General features: G+C 47.8%; 1 protein-coding gene across 4 annotated transcripts; it reads right to left on the reverse strand.

Annotated features, from left to right (window-relative positions):
- Positions 1 to 557: 557 nt before the first annotated feature.
- On the reverse strand, positions 558 to 26,875 carry CALU (calumenin). Of its 4 annotated transcripts, none has more exons than XM_079992920.1 (7): positions 26,822 to 26,875; positions 15,517 to 15,752; positions 10,723 to 10,916; positions 7,709 to 7,875; positions 6,680 to 6,740; positions 5,169 to 5,368; positions 558 to 3,443 (listed from the first exon to the last, which is right to left on the reverse strand). In XM_079992920.1, exons 1-7 carry the CDS (start codon positions 26,858 to 26,860, stop codon positions 3,339 to 3,341), a joined length of 1,002 nt encoding a protein of 333 aa, XP_079849046.1. In that variant the 5' UTR covers positions 26,861 to 26,875; the 3' UTR covers positions 558 to 3,338. The 4 variants fall into 4 exon arrangements, with proteins under 4 accessions (XP_079849046.1, XP_079849045.1, XP_079849047.1 ...); XM_079992919.1 differs by lacking the exon at positions 10,723 to 10,916 and adding an exon at positions 10,990 to 11,183; XM_079992921.1 differs by lacking the exons at positions 10,723 to 10,916; positions 26,822 to 26,875 and adding exons at positions 10,990 to 11,183; positions 26,650 to 26,670.
- Between the last annotated feature and the right edge of the window lie 82 nt (positions 26,876 to 26,957).

Raw genomic sequence — 26,957 nt, forward strand, 5'->3', positions numbered from 1 at the left:
AGCAGTTCGAATCCCTGCGACGGGATGAGTTCCCGTTGCTCAGTCCCTGCTCCTGCCAACCTAGCAGTTCGAAAGCACGTCAAAGTGCAAGTAGATAAATAGGTACCGCTCCGGCGGGAAGGTAAACGGTGTTTCCGTGCGCTGCTCTGGTTCGCAAGAAGCGGCTTAGTCATGCTGGCCACATGACCCCGAAGCTGTACGCCGGCTCCCTTGGCCAATAAAGCGAGATGAGCGCCGCAACCCCAGAACTGGCCACGAGTGGACCCAATGGTCAGGGGTCCCTTTACCATTTTAGTTGTGTTTAAAGAAGAGGGGGTCTGTCAACCACCAGGAACCATGCTAGTTAAAGAGAACCTCTCGTAGTTGGGAGAGGAACGTAGATGTGCTTCTTCAAGCCCCGTTTTGTCACCTTCCTGGAGGTGCCGCTCAATGCCACACTGGGAGAGGGATTTCGAGCGAGAAGAGACGTTGGGGCTGAATCGTAGGCCAGGGTTCGTAAGCAAAGGAAGAGTCTCAAAGCCCACATGACAGCACGAGCAAACATACAGAGCCGCGAGGGATGTAAACAGTTTTTATTAAGACACCATCTTTATGTTGTACATTATATAAAACTCCATTTACACTCTACCAAAAAAAAAAGTCGTCTCCTAAAAAGGTGGACCATGAAGAGCTTTGGGGCATGCGAGTAACGAGTTTCTGTGGCCACCAGGTTCATATCTGCTTTGATAATAAAGATTGTGCAAGGAGGTAACACGGCGGAGTATAAGAATCAAGATACATGTGGCAGAAAGCCCCGACTTAGAATTCTGCTTCGGCCATTTTTTTCCTGCAGTAGGGATGAAGTTTGTTTTGTTTTTGTTTTTTACAGCACACATCTGCATAGCAGCACCCCTGAAACTTTGGCTCATCAGTGCTAAAAAGAAGCATCACAGGCATACATCCCCGAAGGTACCTGCTCCCGGTATCGGTCACGCCAACAGAGCCAGCTAGGTTGCATGCGCACACAAGCAAACACCCCCCCCCTTCTCGCTGCCAAATCTGGAATTTCCTGGGGTTGGGGGTGGGACATAGGCTACAGGGGAGAGGAAGGGGCTTTTGCTTCAGAGTGAAAAAATGCAAGCGTGGGAAGGAAAATGCAATTGTGGTGCAGATGCACCTTCATTAGTGTTCAACAAAGAAGCTGGAAAGCCAACAATGGCAACAGCTCCCTTTTCCCACTCAAGTCTTCACATCTGGGCAAGGAGAAGCAATGTTTCATTAACTCACTGCCCCTCTCCATTCTCTGTGGCTAAGCAAATGGGACCGAGGTTCTCTAGACGGGTGTTTTATTCTCCCAGCATCTGGCACCTTGCTCAACCAGGATGCACCTCCTTTACTGAAACTGGGAAATGAGGGATGCCCTGCTGTTTCGTTATGAGCGGAAGCCCAGGCTCACGACACACTCATCTTACGAAATCCTGGATTATTTCAACGCCTGGTTTCATGAGCATTGCTTTCCTGTTCCCAGCACCAAGTTTGTTAACTAAAAGGAAGAGGTTAGTTGGAGTTGACAGGTGTAGGTAGTGTTTTGAAGATTTCTGCCCTGTCCTGGCTCAAAGGAAATTTGGGGGCGGGGGAACTTTACCAAACCGCTCATGATTATGACAGTTATTTAGTGCAGGCCAGAGGGAGAGGTTGGCCTTTAGTGTTCAAGAGGCTCACAGGGAGAGGTGTCTTAAGCGCATAAAAGCAACCTATCTTAGCCTGCTGTCCTCCAGACATTTTGGGTGAAAAGCTCTGGGACCGTCACACAAAAGCTTTGGAGAGTGGCAGGTTGAGGAAGGCAGGCCTGAAATCCTGGGACCAGGTCCCAGCAGTCGTGCTGAGCACTGATCACATTCTCACTCAATGGGCTTGCGGGGGAGCCATTCCTGGTGGGCTGGACCCACAAAACCTGCATGAGCAAACCCAGCAAACTGGTCCTAGAATGGGAACTTGGGAGCGTCAGCTCCAAAAGGCCAAGATCCCACGTTGCACCTTGGGACCCGAGAGGAAGAAGAGAGGGTGTGTGGTTTGCCTTTTTTTGAGGTAAGGAGAAGGCCCTCGCCCAGGCAGACTAGGCAGCTGGGGGCTTAGAAGCCCACTGGGAGATCAGAACACTGCTTGGGGAAGGTCTTTAATACTGCACACTGCTGCTGAATTTGCCATGCATTTTGCATAAAGGACACAGATTCCCTCTCTACTTTTAGACGCATGTTTTTGCACCGGGGTTCCTTTTTGGCAGGGAAGCCTGATTTTAAAAAAAGAAAAGGTAAAGGCACTTCAAAAATGAAGGACTTCCGTGTGCGTCCAACTGCCACATTATTCTCCTGGCCTGCTTGACGCCTGTACGGCATCCGCCCACTGTGCCCTGTCTTGAGGCACCAGCTGCTCACTGCTCTAAGCAGAGGCAGGCCCAGGCGAGCAGCAAACTGAACCAGGAGGATAAAAGGTGGAGATGATTTGGCTTTCATAACCAAGTCCTTGGGGAGGGGGGTGAATGCCCTGAATGGAGGGTTGTAGCAGCACTGGCCAAAGTCCTCTACTCCATCTGCAACGGGGCTGGATGATCCCAGCTCCTGGGGGCAGCAGAAATACCAGGAATTAATACTTGGGGTGAAGCAGGGTTGCCACAACTCCTCTTGTTGAAGGGTGCCATAATGTACAGCCTTTGGCGAACCTTCCTAACTCAGGTGTGGGAGGTGCATTGTGGGAAAATCCTCTTTCACTGAAAAGGATAACAGTAGTAGATTGAACTGGAAGCATCTGCTGTTGAAATTCTCTGCTAGGCCATTTGAAATGGGCTGGAGGCAATCACCCCAGTTCAAAACAGTAATGGGGAAGAAACTAGAACATGGAAGCTTTCTCGTGTGTTTTTCCATGGCCCTCCTTGTTCTCTGGCATTTTGAGATTAGATTTTGTAGCTAGGCACACACACACTCACAGGGGGAGGTCAGTTAGGGGGAGCTAGTGTTGCTCTAGGGCTAATGTTTCAGGATATGCATTCTTCATCTCACACGGGACCAAAAATAAAATACAAAAATAAAACAGAACTTGTTAGACAAAAAAAAATTAAATCCAAAAATGCAAATCTATAAAACAAAACAACCCATTTGTTGCAAGTTAAAAGTTGCTTGTCAAAACACTGAGCTCCCGTCCCCACGGGAACAAGTAGCAAAGGAAGGACGGGAAAGGTTTATTCTCGTTTTTCCACGTTGTTGCCTGAAACCGCCAGTCTCAGTAGTGAGAGAGAGTTCTTCGCGTTATTCCGGAAACCGTAAAAAATAAATTACTTTCTTCCTCTTTTCTTCCTCCCTGGCTTAGAACTCGTCGTGTCGTACCAAGGCTTCCCCAAAGTCCGTAGCCTGGCTGCCCACAAACAAGTCGTACTTGTCCACAATTTCTTCTTTGCTGAGTTTGCCATCCTAAAGAACAAAAGGAGAACTCAGACGCTTGGGCAACAATTCCTAATGAGTCCTAATGAATGTTTAAGAGGGACAATCGCCCGAGACATTCCCACAAGCAAACCCTGTCGAAATAAATGGAAGCCCTTGTGTGGCTTCCATTCATTTCAACCGGAGCTGATCAGGAAAACGTCTCAGAGGACTGGGTTTCTATGTAGCTGCAGCAGCCTGATAGTTGACATACAGAGCAGGGAAGGAGCAGGTCCCTGCCCCAACAGGTATACAGTACGAAGTGTACAAGAGAGGGCTGAGATTTTCTCCAAGGAGGAGATATGAGCTTCCATCCCTGGCAACTCCAGGTAGGGCTGGGAGGAACCCTGTCTAAAATCCTGCAGAATGTGTGTCAGTCCATGCAGACAGTACTGAGCTGGATGGACCAATGGAATGAGTCAGAACAAGGCAGCTTCCTAGGAACTGCGGCCTGGTCCCCTGGGATCTGCTGAGACAGGCCTCTCGGCACCTGGGCCTCAACGACACCCAGTGATGTGGAATTCCAAAGCCAGTCGCTCCGCAAAAGGGAGCCTGTCTGGGACCATGCTGAGGAGGGCTGCACTGAGGAAGAATGGTAGGAGCCACCCCCTTCCTCCTGATCCTGAATCTTCTCAGGAGCAGGAGGACAGTATAGATTTGGAACAGTGGCTTGCAGAGGGGCATAGTTCAGAAGGCAGAAGCTGGGAAATACTGGATGGGGAACAGCTAGGAGAAGAAACACTGGAAGGGAGAGGGTTAACAGATTCACAGTCTCTGGACAGCCTCCCTCTGCTCTCCCCAAGGTCAAGAAGAGCTCAGAAAGTTTCAGAACAGAAAGCACAGAGGGTGCTACAAGCTCAGATTACAAGACGTAGGAGTGACGTAGATTAATAGGGACAGACGGGTTGTAAGCTTAATTGGGAGCACTGCCATTCTGGGTGAATGCTTTCTTTTGTCCTTAGCTGTGTTTATTAAAGAAACAAACTCAGGGGTCAGCAACCTATGGCCCATGTGGGTCGTTTAAACGGCCCATGAGCCGCCCCCAAACTGAGCCACCCGCTTGGCAAGTCTCTGCGCACTGCGCTAAAGCAGCGCAGCGCAGAGTGGGGACTTGCTTCCATGGCACCGGAAATCGTGTCTGGACCGGAAATCGCGTATGTGCAGACGCGATCCAGCCCACGGAGCGATCTCTGCAGGAGTGAACCGGCCCTGGCGAGGTAAACCTTGCCGACCCCTGAATTACCTTATTTTTCGCTCTGTAAGACGCACTTTCCCCCTCCTAAAAAGTAAGGGGAAATGTGTGTGTGCGTCTTATGGAGCGAATGCAGGCGGGAGGCTCTGCTTAGCGCTCCCTTTAAAGAGCCGCATGGAGCGTGTGTGCGGCTCTTGGGGGCTGCCCTTCTCCCTCTTTGCGGAAAAGCCCCCAAGAGGGAACCCCCCGCACACACGCTCTTTAAAGGGAGTGCGGCTCTTGGGGGAGCCTTCATCCTGCTGCCCTGAAGAGCCTTTGCGTGGCTATCCCAGAAGCCAGATCCCTCTTGCTGTTCTGGCTTCTGGGATTCAGAATATTTTTTTTCCTGGTTTTCCTCCTCCAAAAACTAGGTGCGTCTTATAGAGCGAAAAATATGGTAACTGGTAAGAATTCCTTTCGTTTGATCTGCTCATTTATGGCCATGGGGGAGGAAGCCAATTCCCTGAATCCTGACAGAGCCTCACCTTGTTCTGATCCGACTCGTAAACGAGGTGCCGTGCTTCTGCCTCGGCATGATCATAGTCCGAGGGGAGGATCCAGTCCTTGGTCTCCTCCTTGTCCATCTTCCCGTCCCGGTTCTTGTCCCGGAACTCTACAAATTGCTCTCGCTCCGTCTTCACCCACTCAGGCTCTTCGGCGTCGCCGTCGTGGCTGTACATGTCGCCTGTGGCGAAGGGGGAGAGAGGCAGAGAGACAGGCAGACAGACACTGGGTCAGGCTTGAGAACCACGTGGCCATTGGGCTCAGTTGCAAATTTTAACCTAAGGCCCCAAATTCAATAGATAAATTCAATAGATAATAAAAATAAATAATATTGCAGCAATCACACAAAAAGAATAAAAATCTATTGCGGAATGCAACATAGAGGCCCCAAAGCATATATACCGTATTTTTCGCACCAAAGGACGCACCGGACAATAGGACGCACCTTGTTTTAGAGTGGGGGAGAACAAGAAAAAAAATATCTCCCCATCTCTGCTCAGCACCCCTTCAGCGAAGCGGCAGGAGGCGCTGCACAGAGAAGGGGAGAATTTCCCCCCTCTTGTTTCCCCCCTCTAAAACAAGGTGCCGTTTAAGGTGCGTTCAGTCGCCTTCAGGCGGCTACCTTGAAGCCTGGAAAGCGAGAGGGGTCGGTGTGCTCTCCAGGCTTCAGGTTCCTTTCGACCTGCTCTTTGGGGCTGGTGGGGGGAAGCCCACCACCAGCCCCAAAGAGCAGGTCGGGGAGCAGCGCAAAGGCGCGCGGCTGAAGAGGCTGCTGCAATAGCTGCGTGTCACCTCTCCAGCTGGGAGAGGGTAAGTGTGTCTTTATCCCCGCGCGCGCTCTCCTGGCTGGAGAGGTGGCGCAGCTATAGAGGCTCCTGCCATAGCCGCGCGTCACCTCTCCAGCTGGCAGAGGGTCGCGGGGCTATGCTGTCTTCGCTCCATAGGACGCACACACATTTCCCCTTCATTTTTGAAGGGGGAAAAGTGCATCCTATGGTGCGAAAAATACGGTAAATTCAATAGATAATAAAAATAAATAATATTGCAACAATCACTAAAAAAAGAATAAAAATTTATCGCGGAATAGGGCTATCTGAGGCTGATAACAATGATGACTCTTAAATCACCTGGATCAGCAGCCGGCCTGAAGAAGGGAGCACCTTTTTATTTTAAATGGTCTAGCCAGGAATCTTTTCCCTTCTGCCAAGATGCTGAGGAACACAAACTTGAAAGACACATCAGTATTAATGAATCTGGGAGGGACTGGGCAGCCAACCCATAACCAGCCCTGTTCCTCTGGGGTGTGACTGCCTCTCCCACAGTTACCATAATAATGGGGAGGATTTCTTAATTTAATTCACTACCCACCCTTCATTCCAAAAGTGGGCTGCAGCCATTTTAAATACAGCATTTTAATAGTAACTTTGAGGAATGACAACGAGAATCTGAACTAAAGGAAGAGGAGGGGAGAAGGAAGTGATGTCTGGCTCACCTATGTATTCTTCCAAGTCGATGAAGCCATCCCCATTCTTGTCAATGTCCTCCATTGTTTCCTGTTGAGAAAAACCAACGTCAGCATGGCAGCTTCAGCTCAGGTGGGACCTATGGTGCCCCTTCTTTGCCAGAAAGCAAAAAGAAGCGAGCATGAGAAATGCATTCCAGCAGGCAAGAAGAGAACCTTAGGATCAATATAGAACATACAGAGATCCCTAGAAGGGAGACCAGGGGTCAACATCCCAAACTACCCACCCACAGAACAAGTTCAGAAACCTCGCCTTCCACATATGACCCAGAGGTGGCAATGATAAGGACTCATTCTTGCTGGTATAATCTCAATATTTGCAACCAAATGAAGGTTTCGTTTTTGGAATAATAAATTTTCAGAGCAGTTAATCAAAAATGACTGATTTGGTTGTACTATTAGAAATACATAGAAAGATAATTATGAAATTATGGTGAGGTTTAATAAGTTCACTGTTTATACTTGGACAGCTTTGCTGCTGTACTTTATCGGAAGGAGAAAATAATCATTTCCTTAATAACAATTTATTTAACTAAAACAGTAACATTATGGCATATGTATCCATGTTTGTTAACTGATGTGGTTAAACAATTAAAAAAAAAACAACAACTTGGACTGAGTTTTAGCACACATGAGAAACTTAAAACAAATCCTTATTTCCTGATGAATAGCCTTTGGACTAGAATGTAACTTAAATAGAAAACTATCTTTAGAAAGATTTTTCCTCCAAAAGCATTTTATTTTGAAAATCCAATTTAAATCTAAAAAAATCTGATATAAATTTTAAAAAATCTGATTTAAATAAATTTAAAAATCTGATTTTTTAAAAAAATCATTAATATTATCCACCCTGACCAGAACACATTTCAGAAGTAGCATTAAAATGGTTTTTTCATAAGCCTTTTGCAGGTGGGATATGGGTGGCAATGTGTCACTTAAATACAGTTATACTTGCTCCCTGGCTTAAGTTAACCCATGCGGTCCCTGCGTGGTACCCACCTGCACAACTATATCCTTCATGTATTCATATTCTTCAGGATGCAGGAAAGCAGTGAACTCTTCCTTGGTAGCAATCAGGTCGCCGTCCTTGTCGGCCATCTTGAACCTCCGCTCATCTCTCACCATCATCTGCTTGTAGTTAAAGCCATCGTCGGGGTCGGGGTCATCTGGGTGGCAAGAGAAAGGTTGCGTCTGGTTCAGCACCGGTGGAAGTCGCTTGAGGGGTAACAAACCTCACCGGTGTTATCATTACTACTGCCAGAAGTGCAGTTTGCACATGTTTACTGAACATGTCACAGGGCACACTGTTCAGGAAAAACAATGCAGGCAGAATAACTGCAGCCCAGCAAGTTCTGCATCACCCTTTCCAAGAACAAAACATTGCTCAGGGCACCTGGAGTGCTTCAGCCACAGAACGGCCAAACCAGGCTCCAGGTGACCGTAATATCTCACTAGCAAAAATGGTTGACTCTTTGGTCACCCTCCTGCTTTAAGGTACCGTATTTTTCGTTCCGTAAGACGCACCTAGTTTTTAAAGGAGGAAAACGGGGGGGGGGGGATATTCTGAACGCAACAGTGGATGTATGATTTTTGTGGTTCATGCTGTGGCCAAAGACATGTGATCTGATGGTGAATTTGGGGTGACCCAATGCAAAAATCCTGAGAGTCCATGTGGATCCGTGCTTTGTAACCACGTTTTTGGGTCATTGCGGCCCCAAGGAACAGTGGATGTGTGATTTTTTTGGTGCAGGCTGTAGCCATGGACATGCTATGTGATCTGATGGTGAATTTGGGGTGACCCAATGCAAAAATCCTGAGGATCCATGTGCTTTTACCTCCCCCCTCCCAGGCAGCCTCCTTTATCTCTAGTGTCCCTTATCTCCCTCCTGATTGCTTACCGATCAGCTGCTTCCTTTCAACACCCCCTTCCCTCTTGTCTGCCTTAGTGTCTTTTCCTTAGCTGGAGCAGTTTTTTGCTCCTCCTTTTATTCTAATTTCTCTCCTCATTGCTTTAGTATTCCTGTCTCCTCTCCTTGCAAGCTCACTGTCTTTACCTCCCCCCCTCCCCTGGCAACCTCCTTTATCAGCAGCCTTATCTCTCTGATCGCTTGCCGATCAGCGTTTTGTTTCAACACCCCCTTCCCTCTTTCGGGAAAAAAAAGCATGATCTGCTTTTCTCCCCTGGGCAATTCGGCTCCAGGGACCACACATTCGCTGCATAAGACGCACAGACATTTCCCCTTACTTTTTAGAATGAAAAAAGTGCGTCTTATGGACTGAAAAATACGGTATATTTTAACCACAGCAATTATTTCATTTCAAACCAACTGCTAGAGATACATGAAAGAAAATTTATTATCTAGGTATCAAAATTAAAGTAAAAGCAAAGCAACACACTGTATTGCAACAGGAATGGCTCTCAAGTCAAGTCAGGGAGTGAAGGATAAGCAGGAAGGTGTGTTTGCAATAGGCTCAGAGCTTTACACACTAGCTTTCCCCCCTCCCCAACCTGGTGCCATCCAGACAGTGCGGACTACAACTTCCATTAGCCATAGGCAGCATGGACATGCTAGCAAGGGCTGATGGAAGTTGTAGTCCCAAAGATCTGGAGGGTACCAGCCTGGAGAAGACTGGTTTGGGTCAATGCTAGTGAAGAGATTTTTGGAAAGACCCCCTTCCCACAATGCAGAGTGGTGAGTTCCTGGGCACTGCAGCTGAACCCAGAAGTTAGCCTTCCTTGCACTGAGTGACATTTCCTCCTCTGCAGACGGGAACGGTGGGCTCCCGGGCCAGAGGTGGCGAACCCGTGGCCCTCAAGATGCTCCTGGGCTATGTAACCACTGGCTGTGGCGGCTGGGGCTTAGGGAAGCCGCGAGTCCAACGCAGCATCTGGGGGGCTTGGCTCCACCCCCATCATTCAGCCCGGACACTGAGGTCCAGCACCGAGGGCCTTCTGGCGGTTCCCTCCCTGTGAGAATCCAAGTTACAGGGAACCAGGCAGAAGGCCTTCTCGGTGGTGGCACCCGCCCTGTGGAATGCCCTCCCACCAGATGTCAAAGAGAAGAACAACTACCAGATTTTTAGAAGACATCTGAAGGCAGCCCTCTTTAGGGAAGCTTTTAATGTTTAACAGACTACTGTATTTTAATACTTTGTTGGAAGTCGCCCAGAGTGGCTGGGGAAACCCAGCCAGATGGGCGGGGTATAAATAATAAATTCTATTCTATTCTATTCTATTCTATTCTATTCTATTCTATTCTATTCTATTCTATTCTATTCTATTCTAAGAGCTCAAACGCAACAGGAGATTTAACGTTAACATACAGCCTATGGTAGCACTCAGGAGAGTTACCATTAAGATCATGTCGCTACGCTGTATTTATCAATGAAGCAGAGGTGAGAAGATGCATCTCCAGTCAAGGTCCAAGACTTCCAGGGCTTTTCGTGCTTCCTCAATGTAAATTGGCAAGGGACCATTTTCACACAAGACAACTGCTACCTCTCCCATAACATGGGATTCTATCCTGTGTTAGAAACTCAGATATATAAAGCTAGGCGCCAAACAACTCCTTAAATTAGGATTACGGTCGGCCAAACCAAACGCCTGGTTGCCATTTTGGGGCCAGATGGCTCAAAAGTCGTATTTCTCAATGTGACTTTTGGTTCCTGAAATTCATTCTGATTGTGCAGATAAAGTATAACGGACAGAATTGTGCAAGGTGTGCTGCTCGTGTGTGAAAACTGCCAAGATCCAAAGATCTCCAGGCACACACCTACAGATGGTGGAAACGTCAGGCGCTATCCGGGCATTTTTACTGATAGCCATGTACAAAATGTGCGTGGCGAGCTTCGAACGCTGATTCTATCAGCAGAGGCGCATCAGGCCCCAGCTCTAAATCATTAGGCATTTCAGACTTCCCTTGGCCTGCAAGACCACCCCTGCCCACCCACCCCCTTCCTGCTTTGTCGGCAGGAGATCAGGATGACTGCGGCTCTGGCAACTTGCCCCTTACCCAGGTAAGTGCCATAGGTCACGTTTCTGTACTCATCCCAGGAGATTAAGCCATCTTGGTTCATGTCATACTCCTGCCACTGGTGCTCTACATTGTCATACACGTACTTCTTCTGCGCCTTCTTAATCCAGGCCTTCAGCTCCCCCTCGGTCACAAACCCATCCTTATCCGTGTCTATTTTACTTACAATCATTCTACAAGACAAAACAAGCAAGTTTCAAGACGCCGGGCTCCAGAAAGCGGTTGCCCCAAGAGCGGGGGACCTACCTAAGATGTAGCCGTAGGTGGCATTTTTATACTCTTCCCAGGAAATGAGCCCGTCCTCATTGAGGTCGTGCCCCTTCCACTGGCGCTCTACATCCTCGTAAATCCAGCGCTTTTGGGCAAATTTAATCCAGTCTTTTAGCTCTTCGGGAGTTACAAACCCGTCCTTGTCTTCATCTATTTTACTTACAATCTTTCTGTAGGAAATGCAGAAAAAGCCGGCAAGAGTTAAGAGAGACAAAAGTAAATAAATACCTGGGCCTACCCAGAGGGGGGTGGGGTCACGTGCCCTGTTTGGAAACGGCTATGGGGCAACCCAGTAGGGACGCGGGTGGCGCTGTGGTCTAAACCACTGAGCCTAGGGCTTGCCGATCAGAAGGTCGGCAGTTCGAATCCCCGCGATGGGGTGAGCTCCCGTTGCTCGGTCCCTGCTCCTGCCAACCTAGCAGTTCGAAAGCACATCAAAGTGCAAGTAGATAAATAGGTACCACTCCGGCAGGAAGGTAAACAGTGTTTCCGTGTGCTGCTCCGGTTCGCCAGAAGCGGCTTAGTCATGCTGGCCACATGACCCGGAAGCTGTACGTCGGCTCCCTTGGCCAATAAAGCGAGAAGAGCACTACAACCCCAGAGTCATCCGCAACTGGACCTAATGGTCAGGGGTCCCTTTACCTGTATGGGGCAGCCCAACAGTGGGAGAAGCAAGAGCCCTTATGCCACCAGGGAGAGGGCACCTTTTGTTGCTGGGACTCCCTTCAACCACAGCCCGTATGGTCAACTGTCAGGGAGGATGGGGGGCTGCAGCCCAACAGCAGGTGGAGAACAACCAACACCCCTTCCCTACCCTCTTCTGCACAGTGGTACCTCGGTTTTTGAACAGCTTAGTTCCCAAACAACTCAGAACCCAAACGCTGCAAACCCAGAAGTAGGTGTTCCGGTTTTTGAACTTTACCTTGGAAGCCGAACGTGCTCCTGAGCTTCCGTTTTTACTGTTGTGCAGCTTATTTGAGTCCCCCACATAGTAATTAAAGGCTTCCTTCCTTCAGTTTTACCCTTAAGCAGCAAATTTAAGTCACCCTTCCATCATAAATAAGGCTTTTTCTGTCCCATTTTTACCCTTAAGCAGCAAATTTAAGTCCGTCCCCCAATCGTAATTAAAGCCTTCCGTTTCTGATTGCAGTGTTCTGAGGAGATATTTGGTGCTTTTGCTATTTTTTTGCATTTTTGTTTGTGTGGCTTTTTCATTTTTGTGTCTGTGACTTGTTTTTTGTTTTATGATTGATTGATTGATTGATTGATTGATTGTGTGACTGCGGAAATGGATAAAAGCCCCGCCATCCAAACAATGACTATCAGCTGTGCAGGAAAGGAAAAAAATAAATTTTTATTTTTATCATCTACAATACTGTCTCATTTATTTTATAGTACAGAACACTGATTATTGCTTTCATTTTAGGGATCCATGGTCTCATTAGATAGTAAAATTCATGTTAAATTGCTGTTTTGGGGGGTAGTTTTTAAAAGTCTGGAATGGATTAATCCATTTTGCTTTCTATGGGAAAGCGCCCCTTGGTTTTGGAACACTTTGGTTTTGGAATGGACTTCCGGAACGGATTAAGTTTGAGAACCAAGGTACCACTTTATTAGGAAGGAACAGACTGAAGCTCTAGTGTTTGACAGCCTTGTTCAACAGCAGGGTGGCAGCTGGTCATCTTTGAGGCCCAGTGGCCTCTGAAACCCTCAGCAGTTTACACGGATCTCTCACGACAGCCCACATCCAGTAGAAACCAAGGACCTGTTTGTAACGCCATGCAAGCACGTCACCAGATCCTACCAGATGCAACTCATTATTTGGCACAATTAAATTGACTTTAAACATTAACTTGCATTTAACAGCCCTGGTCTCGGGAGCCCTGAGGAAAGGAAAGCCACTCGAAGACACAGACACAAAGGCTTCCTCCTTGCTCCAGGCAGCTGCCCCAGGGATCTCCAGTCACAGCAGCAGCTGCCAGGAATCAATAAAGCAAGCGGGATCCGGGGAGGAACTCGGGGAGAACAGAGCTATGGAAAAGGAGGGAAAGGGCTGCAGCTGCCACCTCTGCTGAGAAGCTCAAAAAACAGCCAAGATGGAGGCAAGGGTGGTGGTGGTAGCGGCTGGTTTTGAGCTTCCAAGGTAAAACGCATGCTACCTTTGTACTATGTTAAAAACACATTTTCTCTGCGGAGTGCCAGATTCTTTTCCTTGACACCTGACCCACTTACAGGCAAGCTCTCGAGGGCCATGCATTACAGTTGGGCTGTTCTCCACCCCTTCGCTATCCTCCACTTACATCAAAGCATGCTGGTGAGGGATTTAACTGAAACCCGACCTACAAGGAAAGGTCGGACGAGGTGGCAATTCTGGGCAAGAGGCGAGAGTCCTAGAAAAGTCGCCTGCAACTAGACGACGACTCGCCTGAACAGCAGGACACACATCCTGCTACTCTAGAGAAGCTTTCCCCAGCCTGACTACAATTCCCATCAGCCCTTGCCAGCGCAGACAGCTGCTCTGGAGAGTGTTCCTGTGATGCAACGTGAACTGGAGTGCTCGGCCCAAATTTCTGCTAGAGCTACTGGCTTTGCTCGAGCCCTGCTTGTGTGTGTGTGTGTGTGTGTGTGTGTGTGTGTGTGTAGGGTGCCTCATGCACTAGTGGGTGACAGTCTGGATACCCTTCTTCTTGCCCTGACCCAAAACGGGCACCTGCCTGTTGGAACAACACAGCAGCACCCTACTCACAGCTGCCAGAGAAAGGAAAAAAATTATTGAATCAATTCTCTGGCGCAAACGTGAATGTCACAGAAGTGATGCAAGCCTGTGCTACTCTGCTGGGCTGGACAAACAACCAGGCTCTTTGGCCAAGGCCCCCACAGCGGTGCGGCATGTTCAGAAAGTCTCGACAGTGAGGGGCTAACGGGGCAAACTTGCATGATTTATTTCCCAAGGAGAGTTTTTCCCAAGTCTGCAGCAGCAGGAGCATAAGAATGCTCAGCCAAATATAACCACAGCTGTCACTCCTGTTACTTGACACTTGGGCCACAGGGTGGGGGGGGGGGTTGCAAGGTGGGGGGGGGAGATTTCCCACTGCACTGCCGAGGGGGAGCCATTAGCCCCATCAAGGTCACAGCCTTCTGGAGGAGCTAATTTGAACAAATGCAATGAAGCAGTTACTGTATTAGCACTGCTATTCTCCTCGGCATGAACTCCAGGGCTCTAGTCAAGACTCTCGCCATGGGCACAAATTGATTAACAGTGGTACCTTGGAAGCTGAACGGAATCCGTTCTGGAAGTCTCTTCGACTTCCAAAACGTTTGGAAACCGAGGCACGGCTTCCGATTGGCTGCAGGAAGCTCCGTTTACCTATTTATCTACTTGCACTTTGACGTGCTTTTGAACTGCTAGGTTGGCAGGAGCAGGGACCGAGCAACAGGAGCTCACCCCGTTGCAAGGATTAGAACCGCTGACCCTCTGATCGGCAACTCCTAGGCTTGTGGTTTAACCCACAGCGCCACCCGCGCCCCAATCAGCAACTTAAGGGGCACTTAATAAGAAGATGCACCTGCACAGCTTTTAATGAAATCTTTGGGGAACCTTTGACTTTCTAGGTGTTACTGAACTACAACTCCCATCAGTACCAGAAAGCGTGGCTGATGGCCAAGGATGATGGGAGTTGTTGTTTGGCAACATCTAGGTCAAAGGCTCCTCACACCTGCCGTAACTCTATACAGTGGTGCCTCGCAAGACGAAATTAATCCGTTCCGTGAGGCTCTTCGTATAGCGGTCTTTTCGTCTTGCGAAGCAAGCCCATTGACAGCTTAGCGGATTAGCGCTATTAGCGGTTTAGCGGCTTTTAGCGGATCAGCTGATAAGCGGCTTATCATCGGATCAGCTGATAAGCGGCTTATCATCGGATCAGCTGATAAGCGGCTTATCATCGGATCAGCTGATAAGTGGCTTAGCGGCTTAGGAAAAGGGGGGGAAAGGGGGGGAAACCCGCAGGAACTCGCAAGACACTTCGTCTTGCGGAGCAAGCCCATAGGGAAATTCGTTTTGCGAAGCGCCTCCAAAACGGAAAACCCTTTCGTCTAGCAGGTTTTCCGTCTTACGAGGCGTTCGTCTTGCAGGGCACCACTGTAGATACTGACCTGGGATTAATTTCCATTTAATTCATGCCAGCTTACTTCTGAGAAAAAGTCGCTAGCTTTGGGCTGCAAGTCTGTCTAAAGGAGGAATGGGTAACTTGAGGATTTTCAGGTGCGGTTGGGCTCCAACATCTACCAGCTGCAGGTAGCATGGTAAATGGTGGGAATCCCACAAGACCTGGAAGGCTACAGGCTCCCGACCCATGGTCTAAAGGCAAAGACAGTTGCTTAGCTGGACTGTGCATCAGAGCCCCATGGGAACTGGCTTGTGGGGAAGGCACACAACAGGCTGCAGTGGATTTGAGTCACCCCCCAAGCAGCCTTCCTATGTGAAAACCATCAAGGTTTCCTTACCCCAGCCTCTCCTTGCTCTCTTCTGGCGTCAGCTGGTCAAAGGTCTTGGCCTCATCTGCACCCAGGAAGGCATCGTGGTCATAGTCGAAGTTCTGTGCATCATCATGGACCTTGTCGCTGAGCTGAGGTTCGTGGTGGATGCGATCCTTCTTCTCGGTGGGTTTGCTCAGAACACAGGCGGTCCACAGGGACAGGTACAAAACGGCCTGCCGAACAGCCACAACCATGGTGATAACCTTGGGAAATTAAATACAGGAGCAACAGTTAGCTTGTTTTAAGCTGAAGGTCTCCAAGCTTCACGCCACACAATTGCCCTTCTGCTAGACGCTTCCAATTGCAGAAAAGGGACATTATAATTAGCTGGTTGGCTGATGCCACTTGTCTTAATTAGCAAGAAGGGATGGCATTTGTGATCACCATGTTGAATGAACCCCCAAGGCTATTATTTTCTCATGGCGTAGAGGCATCAACAACTAGCCAGGCACACAATAATACGTTGGGTTAAGCTAAATGTAACTGACCACACTGCCCTCCTGCAAACAGGCTATTTCGAAACTGCAAAGAACGGAAGCCGTGACTTACTGGCTGTTTAGAACTAGAGAACTGCAGCCAAAGACTTTGCTAGTTCATTCTGACCAATGTGAATTTCACTCCTCACATGCCACACACCTCTTTTGACAGTGCTGTCCCCAAAGCTTCATGCCTCCAGAAGCTCCCTTATTAATCCACCCCTCTGCTGCGAACTGCACACAGCTCCACTGTCCCAGGGTCCCAAGTGACCCTCCATTGGGAAAAGGGGAACAGGAAGGAGGAAGATACAGGCTTGTAAAAGCAGCCTTCGCCATCAGCTGGCTGAAGTTGATAGATGTTGTAGTCCAAAACACCTGGAGGTCACTAGATTGGCAAAGGCCCAATTGGATCCGGCCCAATCGCCTTCTCAATCTGGCCCATGGACGGTCCGGGAATCAGCGTGTTTTTACATGAGTAGAATGTGTGCTTTTATTTAAAATGCATCTCTGAGTTATTTGTGGGGCACAGGAATTCGTTCATTCCCCCCCAAAAAACTATCGTCTGGCCCCCCACAAGGTCTGAGGGACAGTGGACTGGCCCCCTGCTGAAAAAGTTTGCTGACCCCTGTTTTACACTTTCAGCATGTGTTTGAGTGGACTCCCTGTATCCTTGGCCCACACCTAGTAAGAATGTTTTCAGCATCTAGACTAGCCTGTGACTTCTCCGCACATGGCATGCTGCTGTTTAATGCTCATTTCTTTAATCTACCATAGCATCATAGGTGTACAGCCTACGGAGGGTTTGTTTGCAGATTCATAAGCTTCAGGAAAGTATTCAGCACAACTGAGTAAGCCCTTTTGGAATTCAATGCTGGTGCTATGTTACATTCTTTTTTAGGCTCAATTAGACCTATCTCTGCAATGTTGTGAAATTCCATCTTGAAGGAAGATTCCACAATGAAGAACACTAATAATAACAATCTCCTCTTTTTGTGACATACCTACAGCAGCTAGAAAATGCTCACCTAACCTAAAATGATAATAAAAATGTCATCAGGCAAGAGCCACCTGAGAACTGAAGGGGAGTGTTTTCCTGCCAACTACAAAACACTGTGGCAGTACAGAATTTGCTCACTGTTATGGAATTTCAACAGCTCCATGCATAAAGAGATACACAATTTATAGTCTCACCCAGCCCAGGGAGAAAAATCACATCACAGGGAAAAGAGAGGAGGGGATCAGAGTCACCAAGCTGTTTTGGCAAATGCTTAAGATTCTGGGGGGGAGATTCAAGCCCCTCCCTCCCTGCCGCCAAAGCCATCGTATATATTATATGTACGCGATGTGCTCGAAGTGGTTCTGTGCAACTTGCATTCCAGCAGCAAGACTTTTAAGTATTTATAGCCCATCATCATCTTCCACCACCACCACCACCCTTCGCATAGCTGCGGAGCTAGCTCTGCATAGGCCACAGGGCTCCCTATAGCTCCCCTGTTCCAAAAGGAGCCACCACGATACCTCATGAAGGCCTGTATGGAATTGACGCAATGAAAACTAACGTGAGAAACCTCTGCGCATGACTCACTGCAACCCAAGCAGTCTTTTAATCTGAAAGAAACAGGGCCAGAAGGTCTCAGAGGGCTGGCTCCCTAGTAATGTAAAATATTTTGCAAACTCCAATTTCAGTTTTATCTGGCCCTGTGAGCTAAGCATTCCAGCGACACATTATGTAAGATGTCTCTTCTGCCTTATGTACAGAGTCAGTTTGCTGCTCCTGTTCAGTACTGCCAACATTGGCTTAGCAGTGGCTCTCCAGAATCTCAGGCAAAGGTGCCTTTCCCTGCGACTTAAGGGTAAAGGGACCCCTGACCATTAGGTCCAGTCGTGGCTGACTCTGGGGTTGTGGCGCTCATCTTGCTTTACTGGCCGAGGGAGCCGGCGTACAGCTTCCGGGTCATGCGGCCAGCAGGACTAAGCCGCTTCTGGCGAACCAGAGCAGCGCACGGAAACGCCGTTTACCTTCCTGCCGGAGCGGTACCTATTTATCTACTTGCACTTTGATGTGCTTTTGAACTGCTAGGTTGGCAGGAGCAGGGACCGAGCAACGGGAGCTCACCCTGTCATGGGGATTCGAACTGCTGACCTTCTGATTGGCAAGTCCTAGGCTCTGCGGTTTAACCCACAGCGCCACCCACGTCCCTTTTCCCTGCGACTTACAATTCTGCAATTGGAAAGGGCAGGGATTGAACCTAGGACCAGGTATGCATCCTCCATTTCTGAATATGGTTGCTGAGGTAGTGGGAGAGCGGTTTGTCCCTGCACGCGCATTGGACTTCAGAGGAAGAACCTCCTCAGCGCCATGTGACTTACAGAGAGATGGCTCTACTCTCCTGATGGACAGCACAAATTACGCCCAGAAACCAAGACCAACCAAAATGCATGGAGCACACCATTCACAACTTTCGCTGACCTGGAGCTCTGCAGAGCTCAAAACTCTGCTGCCCTGCCTTTCCTTGGACCACAGTCCCCACCTTACAAGCACTCTATCATCATCATCATCATCACCACCACCCACCTTTTTCCCTAACAGGACTCAAGGTAGCTTACAGATAAAAACAAGAACTGCTAAAAACATAGAACAGATTTAATGGAAACAATGAAATTTCTCCTTACCTGACACAAAAATGGCTTGTGTCCAACCGCGTCCTACTTAAGAGCAGCAGACCCATTAAATCAGTGATGGCCAAACTTGGCCCTCCAGCTGTTTTGGGACTACAAATCCCATCATCCCTGACCACTGGTCCTGCTAGATGGGATGATGGGAGCTGTAGTCCCAAAACAGCTGGGAGGCCAAGTTTGGCCATCAGTGCATTAAATTTAATGGACCTAAGTAAATATTTCAATGGGTTTACTCAGAGTAGAATACCCAAACATTTTAGTGTTCCCATGTCCTCCAGGCATTTCTGGTTATCTCTTTGTGACCCTGATCCTGTGACATACCCTTTCTGATGCAAACCCACGCTCATTTTGATAAACACACTTTCTCCCTTAGTTCATAAAATCTCATGAAAGTTACACTGGTCAAGACTTTTCAGCCTTCTACAAGCCCAGGCAAGCTCCCATGACACACACAAACACTTGCTTTTTCCAATGCTCATTTTTTTGAGAGAGGGGCCAAGTGTGTTATGGCATTGCCTGGGGATAGAAAGCAGAATCAGCCAGGAACTTTTCTGGCAAAACAGCTGGGCCTATTCCTACGCATACTGAAGTCAGTGATATTTTGCCAACAATGAAAGTCTCTTGTTAAACTTGCCTTCCAGGCATATGCCACTGGCGCCAGCCTGCAATCGAACGTGCCCAAAACACCTCTCCAAACATAATTTCCTCGTGAATTAGCTACTCGTATCCAAGCGAGCTTTGCTTTCCCATTAATGACAACTTAAAGTCAAGGTGTTACACAGAAGTCAATTTATAATTAGCCGACTTTATTGCAAGGAGCACAACAATTATATATAGAATTAATCGTAACACCTCTAACCTTGGCTGGCAGGAATGAAATTTACATGGCTCCCTAGTACACATGGGGTGGTTTTGCCCAAAGATTATTCCCTTTGGGAAAAAGGTTTTTCAAACAATTAATCAAATGGTGGGACAATTGCTACAACCAGACCCAAAAGTAGCTCTGCTATCTTATTTTACTCCTCATATTAAGAACATAACCAATCAATACCCAATCTTCCATTTATTAACTGCAGCTAGATTAGCGAATGCAAAATTCTTTTAGGAACTTTAAATGCAAATCTTTTAGAAGCCTGTATTTTGAAAGTCTGGGACACTGTGCTTATGGACAAATTGACCATTTCACCAAAGAAATATTGATCAGGGAGGCAAAAGATTCACAACTGTACAATATGATATCCTTTTATTGACTTTGTTAGAGCATTAGATAATGCTCACGAGCTTGTAAAGCTGCATCAGAGTTACATTCATTTGCATCATGCATACAGCCCCCCCATCTATTTTTATGAAACAAATGACTTCATAAGAGGATCATAGGAAGTCGAGTTCAAAAGGTTTAGGAGCTCCGCTGGCACAAGTGACTTCCCTGCGCACAACAAAAGCTTCCTCTCCCTCCCCTTTCCTACCCACCCTCAAAATCAGCTACAAAGGGTTGAGGGAGCAGATTTTGGAGGGGCGCAGAGGGCGGAGAGGAAATGGAAGCTATGTGCACGGGGCTTTGGATACAACCCCATTATGCTCACATTAAGGCCAGATTTCATTTTTAAAACATTATATTATTAAAAGCAATGACAAACCTAGACAGCATCTTAAAAAGCAGAGACATCACCTTGCCAACAAAAGTCCGTATAGTTAAAGTTACGGTTTTCCCAGTAGTGATGTTTGGAAGTGAGAGCTGGACCGTAAAGAAGGCTGATCGCCGAAGAATGGATGCTTTTGAATTCTGGTGCTGGAGGAGACTCTTGAGAGTCCCATGGACTGCAAGAAGATCAAACCTCTCCATTCTGAAGGAAATCAGCCCTGAGTGCTCACTGGAAGGACAGATCCTGAAGCTGAGGCTCCAAGACTTTGGCCACCTCATGAGAAAAGAAGACCCCCTGGAAAAGACCCTGTTGTTGGGAAAGATGGAGGGCACAAGGAGAAGGGGAAGACAGAGGACGATATGGTTGGACAGTGTTCTCGAAGCTACCAGCATGAGTTTGACCAAACTGCGGGAGGCAGTGGAAGACAGGAGTGCCTGGCGTGCTCTGATCCATGGGGTCACGAAGAGGCGGACATGACTAAACGACTAAACAACAACATTATTAAAAACTGGCATGGATCTGTAAATCCAATTTTAGATTTATTTATTCTGAAAAGTCAGTAGTTTTGTTTAAAAAAAACCAAATCTATGCTGCATAAAACCGGCTGAGGACTCCAAATGACTTACTCCCATTTCCAATTCTTTTTTTCCAAGGTGTTAGGACTATTCTGGCTGTTAAAACCACATTAGACCAGCATACAAACACACGCCTTAAGCAAATTGCCTGTTTCTCCAAGTATCTCACACAATGAGCTGTTTATATCCATGAGCTATGAAGCACAGTCAAGAACAGGAGCCAGCAATCTCAATCGCACATCCAATTTGCAATGTGCCTGCACCTCGAATTTTCTGTCCCCCAAACCCATCATTTTGAGCTATGACACAAAAAGGAGGGGATTGTAAGGGACACAGACAGTAGGTGGTTGCTAGTAAGGTTTTTTTTTTGGGGGGGGGAGCAGAGTGATTGGAGGAGAATCACTATACAAAGCAAAATTCAGAAGCTGTTTGCATCTCTTATCTCAGAGATGGGCAGACATGCTGTGTCAATTGTCATGTTACATGCTCCAAACTCATTGTGACATAGTAGATTGGAGGCGTGTACAGTATTTAAAGAAACAGTTTTGACAGGCAGCACACATAAACCTGGCTTGCGGGAGAGTTGCAGCGTGGTAATCCTCTCAGTGAGCACACATAACAGCATACAAAAACTGGTGCAATTTAAGGATGGGAAATTGGCCCACTCAACTAAAATTGGTGTGCATTGCCGGAGGTCAAGCTTTCAGAGTCCAGCTAATAGTGCCTTATCCAGCAACCATATAGATACTGATCTCTTGTAGCCTTCCCTGAAGCATCTAATTATAACTGTGAGAACTGAACGGGTCTTTGGTCTATCTGATCCGGAAGGGCTCTTCTGGTGTACTGAAAGAGTCCACCAGGCAGCGATACAAATTTGCCAGGAGCCAGGCACATTTTACACCCAGTTGTTGGCCACTTGCGACCAAGTGAAGATGCCCAGGTGCCAGGATGGCGCCTGACGTCTCCACCATCTGGAGGGGCATGCCTGGGGATCTTTGGATCTGTTACAGTATAGTTTTTCTGCACAATCAGAATGAATTTCAGGAACCAAAAAGTTGTATTGAAAAATACAACTTTCAAGCCATCTGGGCCAAAAAACGGCAACTAGGCATTCGGTTTTGGTGACTTTAACCCTGGTTTAAGGAGCTATTTAGTGCCTAGCTTATATATCTGATTTTCTAACACTGGAGGTAACTGGGAAGGGCCAACGTCATCAGCTAAGCTATCTATGTGTCGCATGACACTCCAGACACTTAAAAAGGGCTCTGCCGGAGAGAAGTTGGCCTCCTGCCTGGGGCTGGAAAACCATCTCAGATAGCTAAGCACCAGGAGGATGCATATATAATTTTAAAGAACCAGTATCAAATACTTTAGCTTTAGCTTCACACAAAAATCCTGTATACTATTACCACTCAGATTTTTTAGCTGCTCCACAACCAGAGGCAACTGAAGTGTTGTACAATAAAATAAAATGGGACAAAATACCAACAACACAGACTCTGAAAATCATAAAACCGTTTCTGATCAATTAATATTCCATTAATGACTGGGAGACATTTCAAGGAAAGTATTCTTAAACAAACTTTCAGTAACTTCATTCAAATAAATGCTTAAGTAAATTCATTTACTTCATTCAAGTAAAGTTACCAGAGTACAGGAAGCCCCCAACAGCACTCAAAATACTACCATCAAGCAACCTGCTTCTCGCATCTTGAATGAAATACATCTAAGCAACAGCCTGATTGCCCAACATATATCCAGATGTGGTGGTCATTCACTATTGCCAACAATGTGTACGATGTACAGTGGCCTGAGAGTGACCTTAAAATAGCAAGCAATGCTATCATGCCCTGCAAATACGGACAACTGCTAAACATAATTCAGGGCAACCACTTTTGAAACAGCTTAGAGCACAAAGAGACTTAACATAAGCAAGCTACCTTTATCAAAGAGTGGATTTTTACACCCACTGATTGCACACTTATGGATGAAAATAGCCTTATAACCTCTTAGTGACTCAGTACAAAACCAGAGAATTTGTTACATCAGACTAATACAGAGTATGGGATCTCATATACATGGTGTTAGAGAGCAGCCTTCCCCATCCAGGTGTTTTGGACTACAACTTCCATCAGCCTCAGTCAATGGAAGTTGAAGTCCATAACATCTGGAGGACACCACGTTGGGGAAGGCGATGTTACAGTGTCCTTGATTGCGTAGCAAGTACGAATGTGTTGCTGTTTTTAATCTTAAGTCTACTGTGAATGAATGCTAGAGAAGACCATTACCTTCACACCCTGACTACTGTCAGAGAAATAATGACAAAGGTTTGTGCAGGTGATCAATCCATGCCAGCCAGTCAGTCCAGGTGAAAACTGAACACAGTGTATTACGATGAGCAGAGCACCAGTGTCATACCACAACACAAGTGCTTTGGAAATGTTGCTGCGTCCAGTGGCACTTCCTCTGTCATTCCCTGTTTCCCATGCCAGGGACACAGCAGGCATGAAAGTGCTTAAAATGTGTGAATTGAATTTAAGTTCTTTTTAACTCAGGAGTGGAGATCCCCAAGCTCTCTCAATTATCTTGTTGCACACCAGTTCCTATGAATCAAAGCCGGAATGGTCAATGATGAAAGATCACAGGTTGATCACTCCAGTTCCAAAAGATCTCACACACACACACACACCCCACCACCTGGTGTTTCCAGAGTGGAAGTCACAGAATAAAAACAGTAAAACAACAGTACCCCAGGATCAGCATCTTTCAATGCACAGTAACGTATTTTTCGTCCCATAGGACGCACCTAGTTTTTTTGGGGGAAAATAAAGGGAGGGAAATTTCCTTTATTTCCCCCCAAAAACCAGGTCGGGGAAACCGATCCAGGTCGAGGAACAGCGCGATGGCGGCGCAGCGCCTCCCTGCTGTCCCCCGAGCTTGTGGGGCTGGCCGACGCCTGCCTGGTGCGCGGGGCGCTCTGCTTCAGGGCGCCCTGCCCGCCGGGCGGCAGGCTACTATCCACAGCGTGGGGAACCCTGCGGGGAACTCCTGCAGGGCTCCCCATGCTGCGGATGTCTGCCTGGCGTGAGGGGCGCTCTGCTTCAGGGCAGGTTGCTATCCACAGTGAGGAGAGCCCTGCAGGGAACTCCTGTGGGGAACTCTTTGCTTTAGGCGCGCCCGGCGCTCCGGGAAGCAGGCTGCTATCCGCAGCCTAGACAGCCCTGCGGGAACTCCCGCAGGGCTGCCTAGGCTGTGGATGTCTTCCTGAAGCCTGGAGAGCAAGAGGGGTCGGTGCGCACCGACCCCTCTCACTCTCCAAGCTTCAGCGAAAGCCTGCATTCGCCCCACAGGACGCACCCAGATTTCCCCTTCATTTTTGGAGGGGGAAAAGTGCGTCCTATAGGGCGAAAAATACGGTATATGTTCTAGAAGAGCAGCCATGTTAGCTATAACTAATAAATAAATATAATTATTTATTATTTATTTATACTCTGTACATCTGGCTGGGTTTCGCCAGCCACTCTGGGCGCCTCCCAACCGAATATTATAAACACAATACAGCATTAAACCTTAAAAACTTCCCTAAACAGGGTTGCCTTCAGCTGTCTTCTAAAAGTCAGATAGTTGTTTATCTCCTTGACATCTGACAAGAGGGCGTTCCACAGGGCGGGTGCCACCACTGAGAAGGCCCTCTGCCTGGTTCCCTGTAATCTCACTTCTCGCAGGGAGGGAACCGCCAGAAGGTCCTCAGAGCTGGACCTCAGTCCAATAAAAAAACCAACCAACATTCGGTAGCTGTAACTTTCACATCGTGCCCAAACAAAAATGTGAACTAGATGGACATTTAGCAAAAACCTGGTAAGAGAAGTTCCTATATGCTTACTGTATACTTGCTTCAAAACAAACTGTCCTTTAATTCCAAGTTATCACTGTGTTGTTCCTTGTCTAATTCGTCAACTGTTCTGTATCTTTTGAAATACCCCAAACCATCAGGGAAGAGCTTGTACCTCAATGACAGAGTACACTGAGTGCCCAGGGTCCAAGATTCAATGCCCAATTAGGGAGTATCTCAGGGAAGGAGGGCCAGGAAAGTCCCTGCTATTCATAGTGAGCAATACTGTACACAGGACTACATGAGCCAATGGTCTGTAATTATACAATGAAGGTTAAACATAAGAAAATCCAGTTTAATAGATGAGGCTAAAGTCCAGCATCCCATTCTCACAGAGACGGACTAGATGCAAATCAACAGTTAGGGCTTATCCACACTTAGCTTTTGCCCCGTTCTTTCCAGGTACAGAACATTTCCCCGCAAAAACACACACCCTTTTTAATGCTCCATGAGATCTAATGTCAGTTTGGGTTTTCTGTGTATTGCTGTTTGCTCCAATTGAGCTTTAAAGAGTGGGTTTCCTTTGGGGAAAAGCTGTGGCAAAAAGGGAGTGGGTGGGCTCAGATACAGAACTTTAAAGCGTGGACCTGCCTGGAAAGAGCAAAGGAAAACTAAGTGTGGGCAAGCCTGAACGCTCCTCACTTTTTAATTGCAGCAACTGGTATTCAGAAGCATACTGCCTGCAACAGTGCAAGCAGAACATAGCCACTGTGGCTAGTAAGAGTTGATATAACCTCATGGAGGATAAGGTTCCTTTATTTATATTAATTTGTTTATTTATTACATGTATCTCTCTTTCTTCCTGTTTGTATACATATGTATGTTAGAGATTTTTTTAACGCACAGGGGAAGAAAACACTCTGTGAAGTCACGATCGAACTGATCAACAGGAGGTTCTGAACCAAGAAAAGGGCACTTCATAAATCGTAATCAACTTAACAAATTTGCTGCGCTTTACCTTAAAAAGAAAAGCCCTTTTAAAAATGGTTAGTAAAGACTACTTGAGTCAGGTCTGGCACAATTGCGCAGCCCAGAGGCAGGATGAACCTGAGCACCAAATTAGAGGGTGGCGTAAATCCTGACTGATGAGCAAATTGACAGGCGGACAAAAGAATTGACACCTAACGGTAGAGCAGCCGTAGAGCAGCTTCCCCAGCCGTTCTGGGCTATGACTTCCATCGCGTGGCGAAAACGTCAAGGGAGGCCCAGCTGGCGGACTGCCCAGTTATTGCTTTTTATTAAATGTATATGCCGCCCTTCATCCGAAGATCACAGTGTGGTTTGCAGAATAAATAATAATAATAATAATACATTTTATTTATACCCCGCCCTCCCCAGCCAAGGCCGGGCTCAGGGCGGCTAACAAGCAATAATAATAATAACAACAACAATAATAACAACAACAACAATAATAACAACAACAATAACAATAACAACACAAATACAGAACAAAACGGGACACAGCAGCTGACCACCAGAGAGAGAGAGAGAGAAAGAGAGAGACGACCACTGGATAGGAAAACAAGACGTTGGCCTGAGTGGCCCCCGGGTCTGACCCTACTTCCGTGCCCCTGCGCTTAAACACGCAAGTCCCCAGGCCGTCGGGAGGGTCCGAAGGAGGCACGTCTGGACTCCTCGGCACTGGGAGCCTTTTGTTTCCCCGGAAGAAACCCTCTCGCTTTCCTAGACCATCCCCGGTCGCATTCACACGTGAATCTGAACCCGGGTCAGAAGCGGCTCCGGGTCAGAACAGCGACACCCCCCTCTTCTGGAAAAGCACGTGCTCGTGTGAGGGCGCCTCCCCGCTTTAGCCGCTCCCGAGCTGGCCCCGTTACCTTCTCCCTCCTGCCGCCGCCGCCGCCGCCGCCTCCTCGGCTCCCTCCGCTTCTCCCCCTCACGACGACCGGAAACGGCCGCGCCAAAGGCCAACCCTCCCCGCCCCACGCCCCACCTCCTCCTGGCCCTGCACACCAATCAGAAGCCGCCGCCCTTCCCTCGCGGCTTTACCATTGGCCTTCGCGGCTTCTTACGCCCCGCCTTCCCCATCCCTCTTACCTCCCTTAGCGGACCGAAGCTGGGCGGGGCGGAGTGGGTGGGAGGAGCCAAAGGGGAAGCGGCTGGGAGCGGATTGGCTGGAAAGCGC

This window comes from Podarcis cretensis, assembly GCF_951804945.1.
Source record: "Podarcis cretensis genome assembly, chromosome: 10".
In the NCBI taxonomy this organism is placed as follows: domain Eukaryota; kingdom Metazoa; phylum Chordata; class Lepidosauria; order Squamata; family Lacertidae; genus Podarcis; species Podarcis cretensis.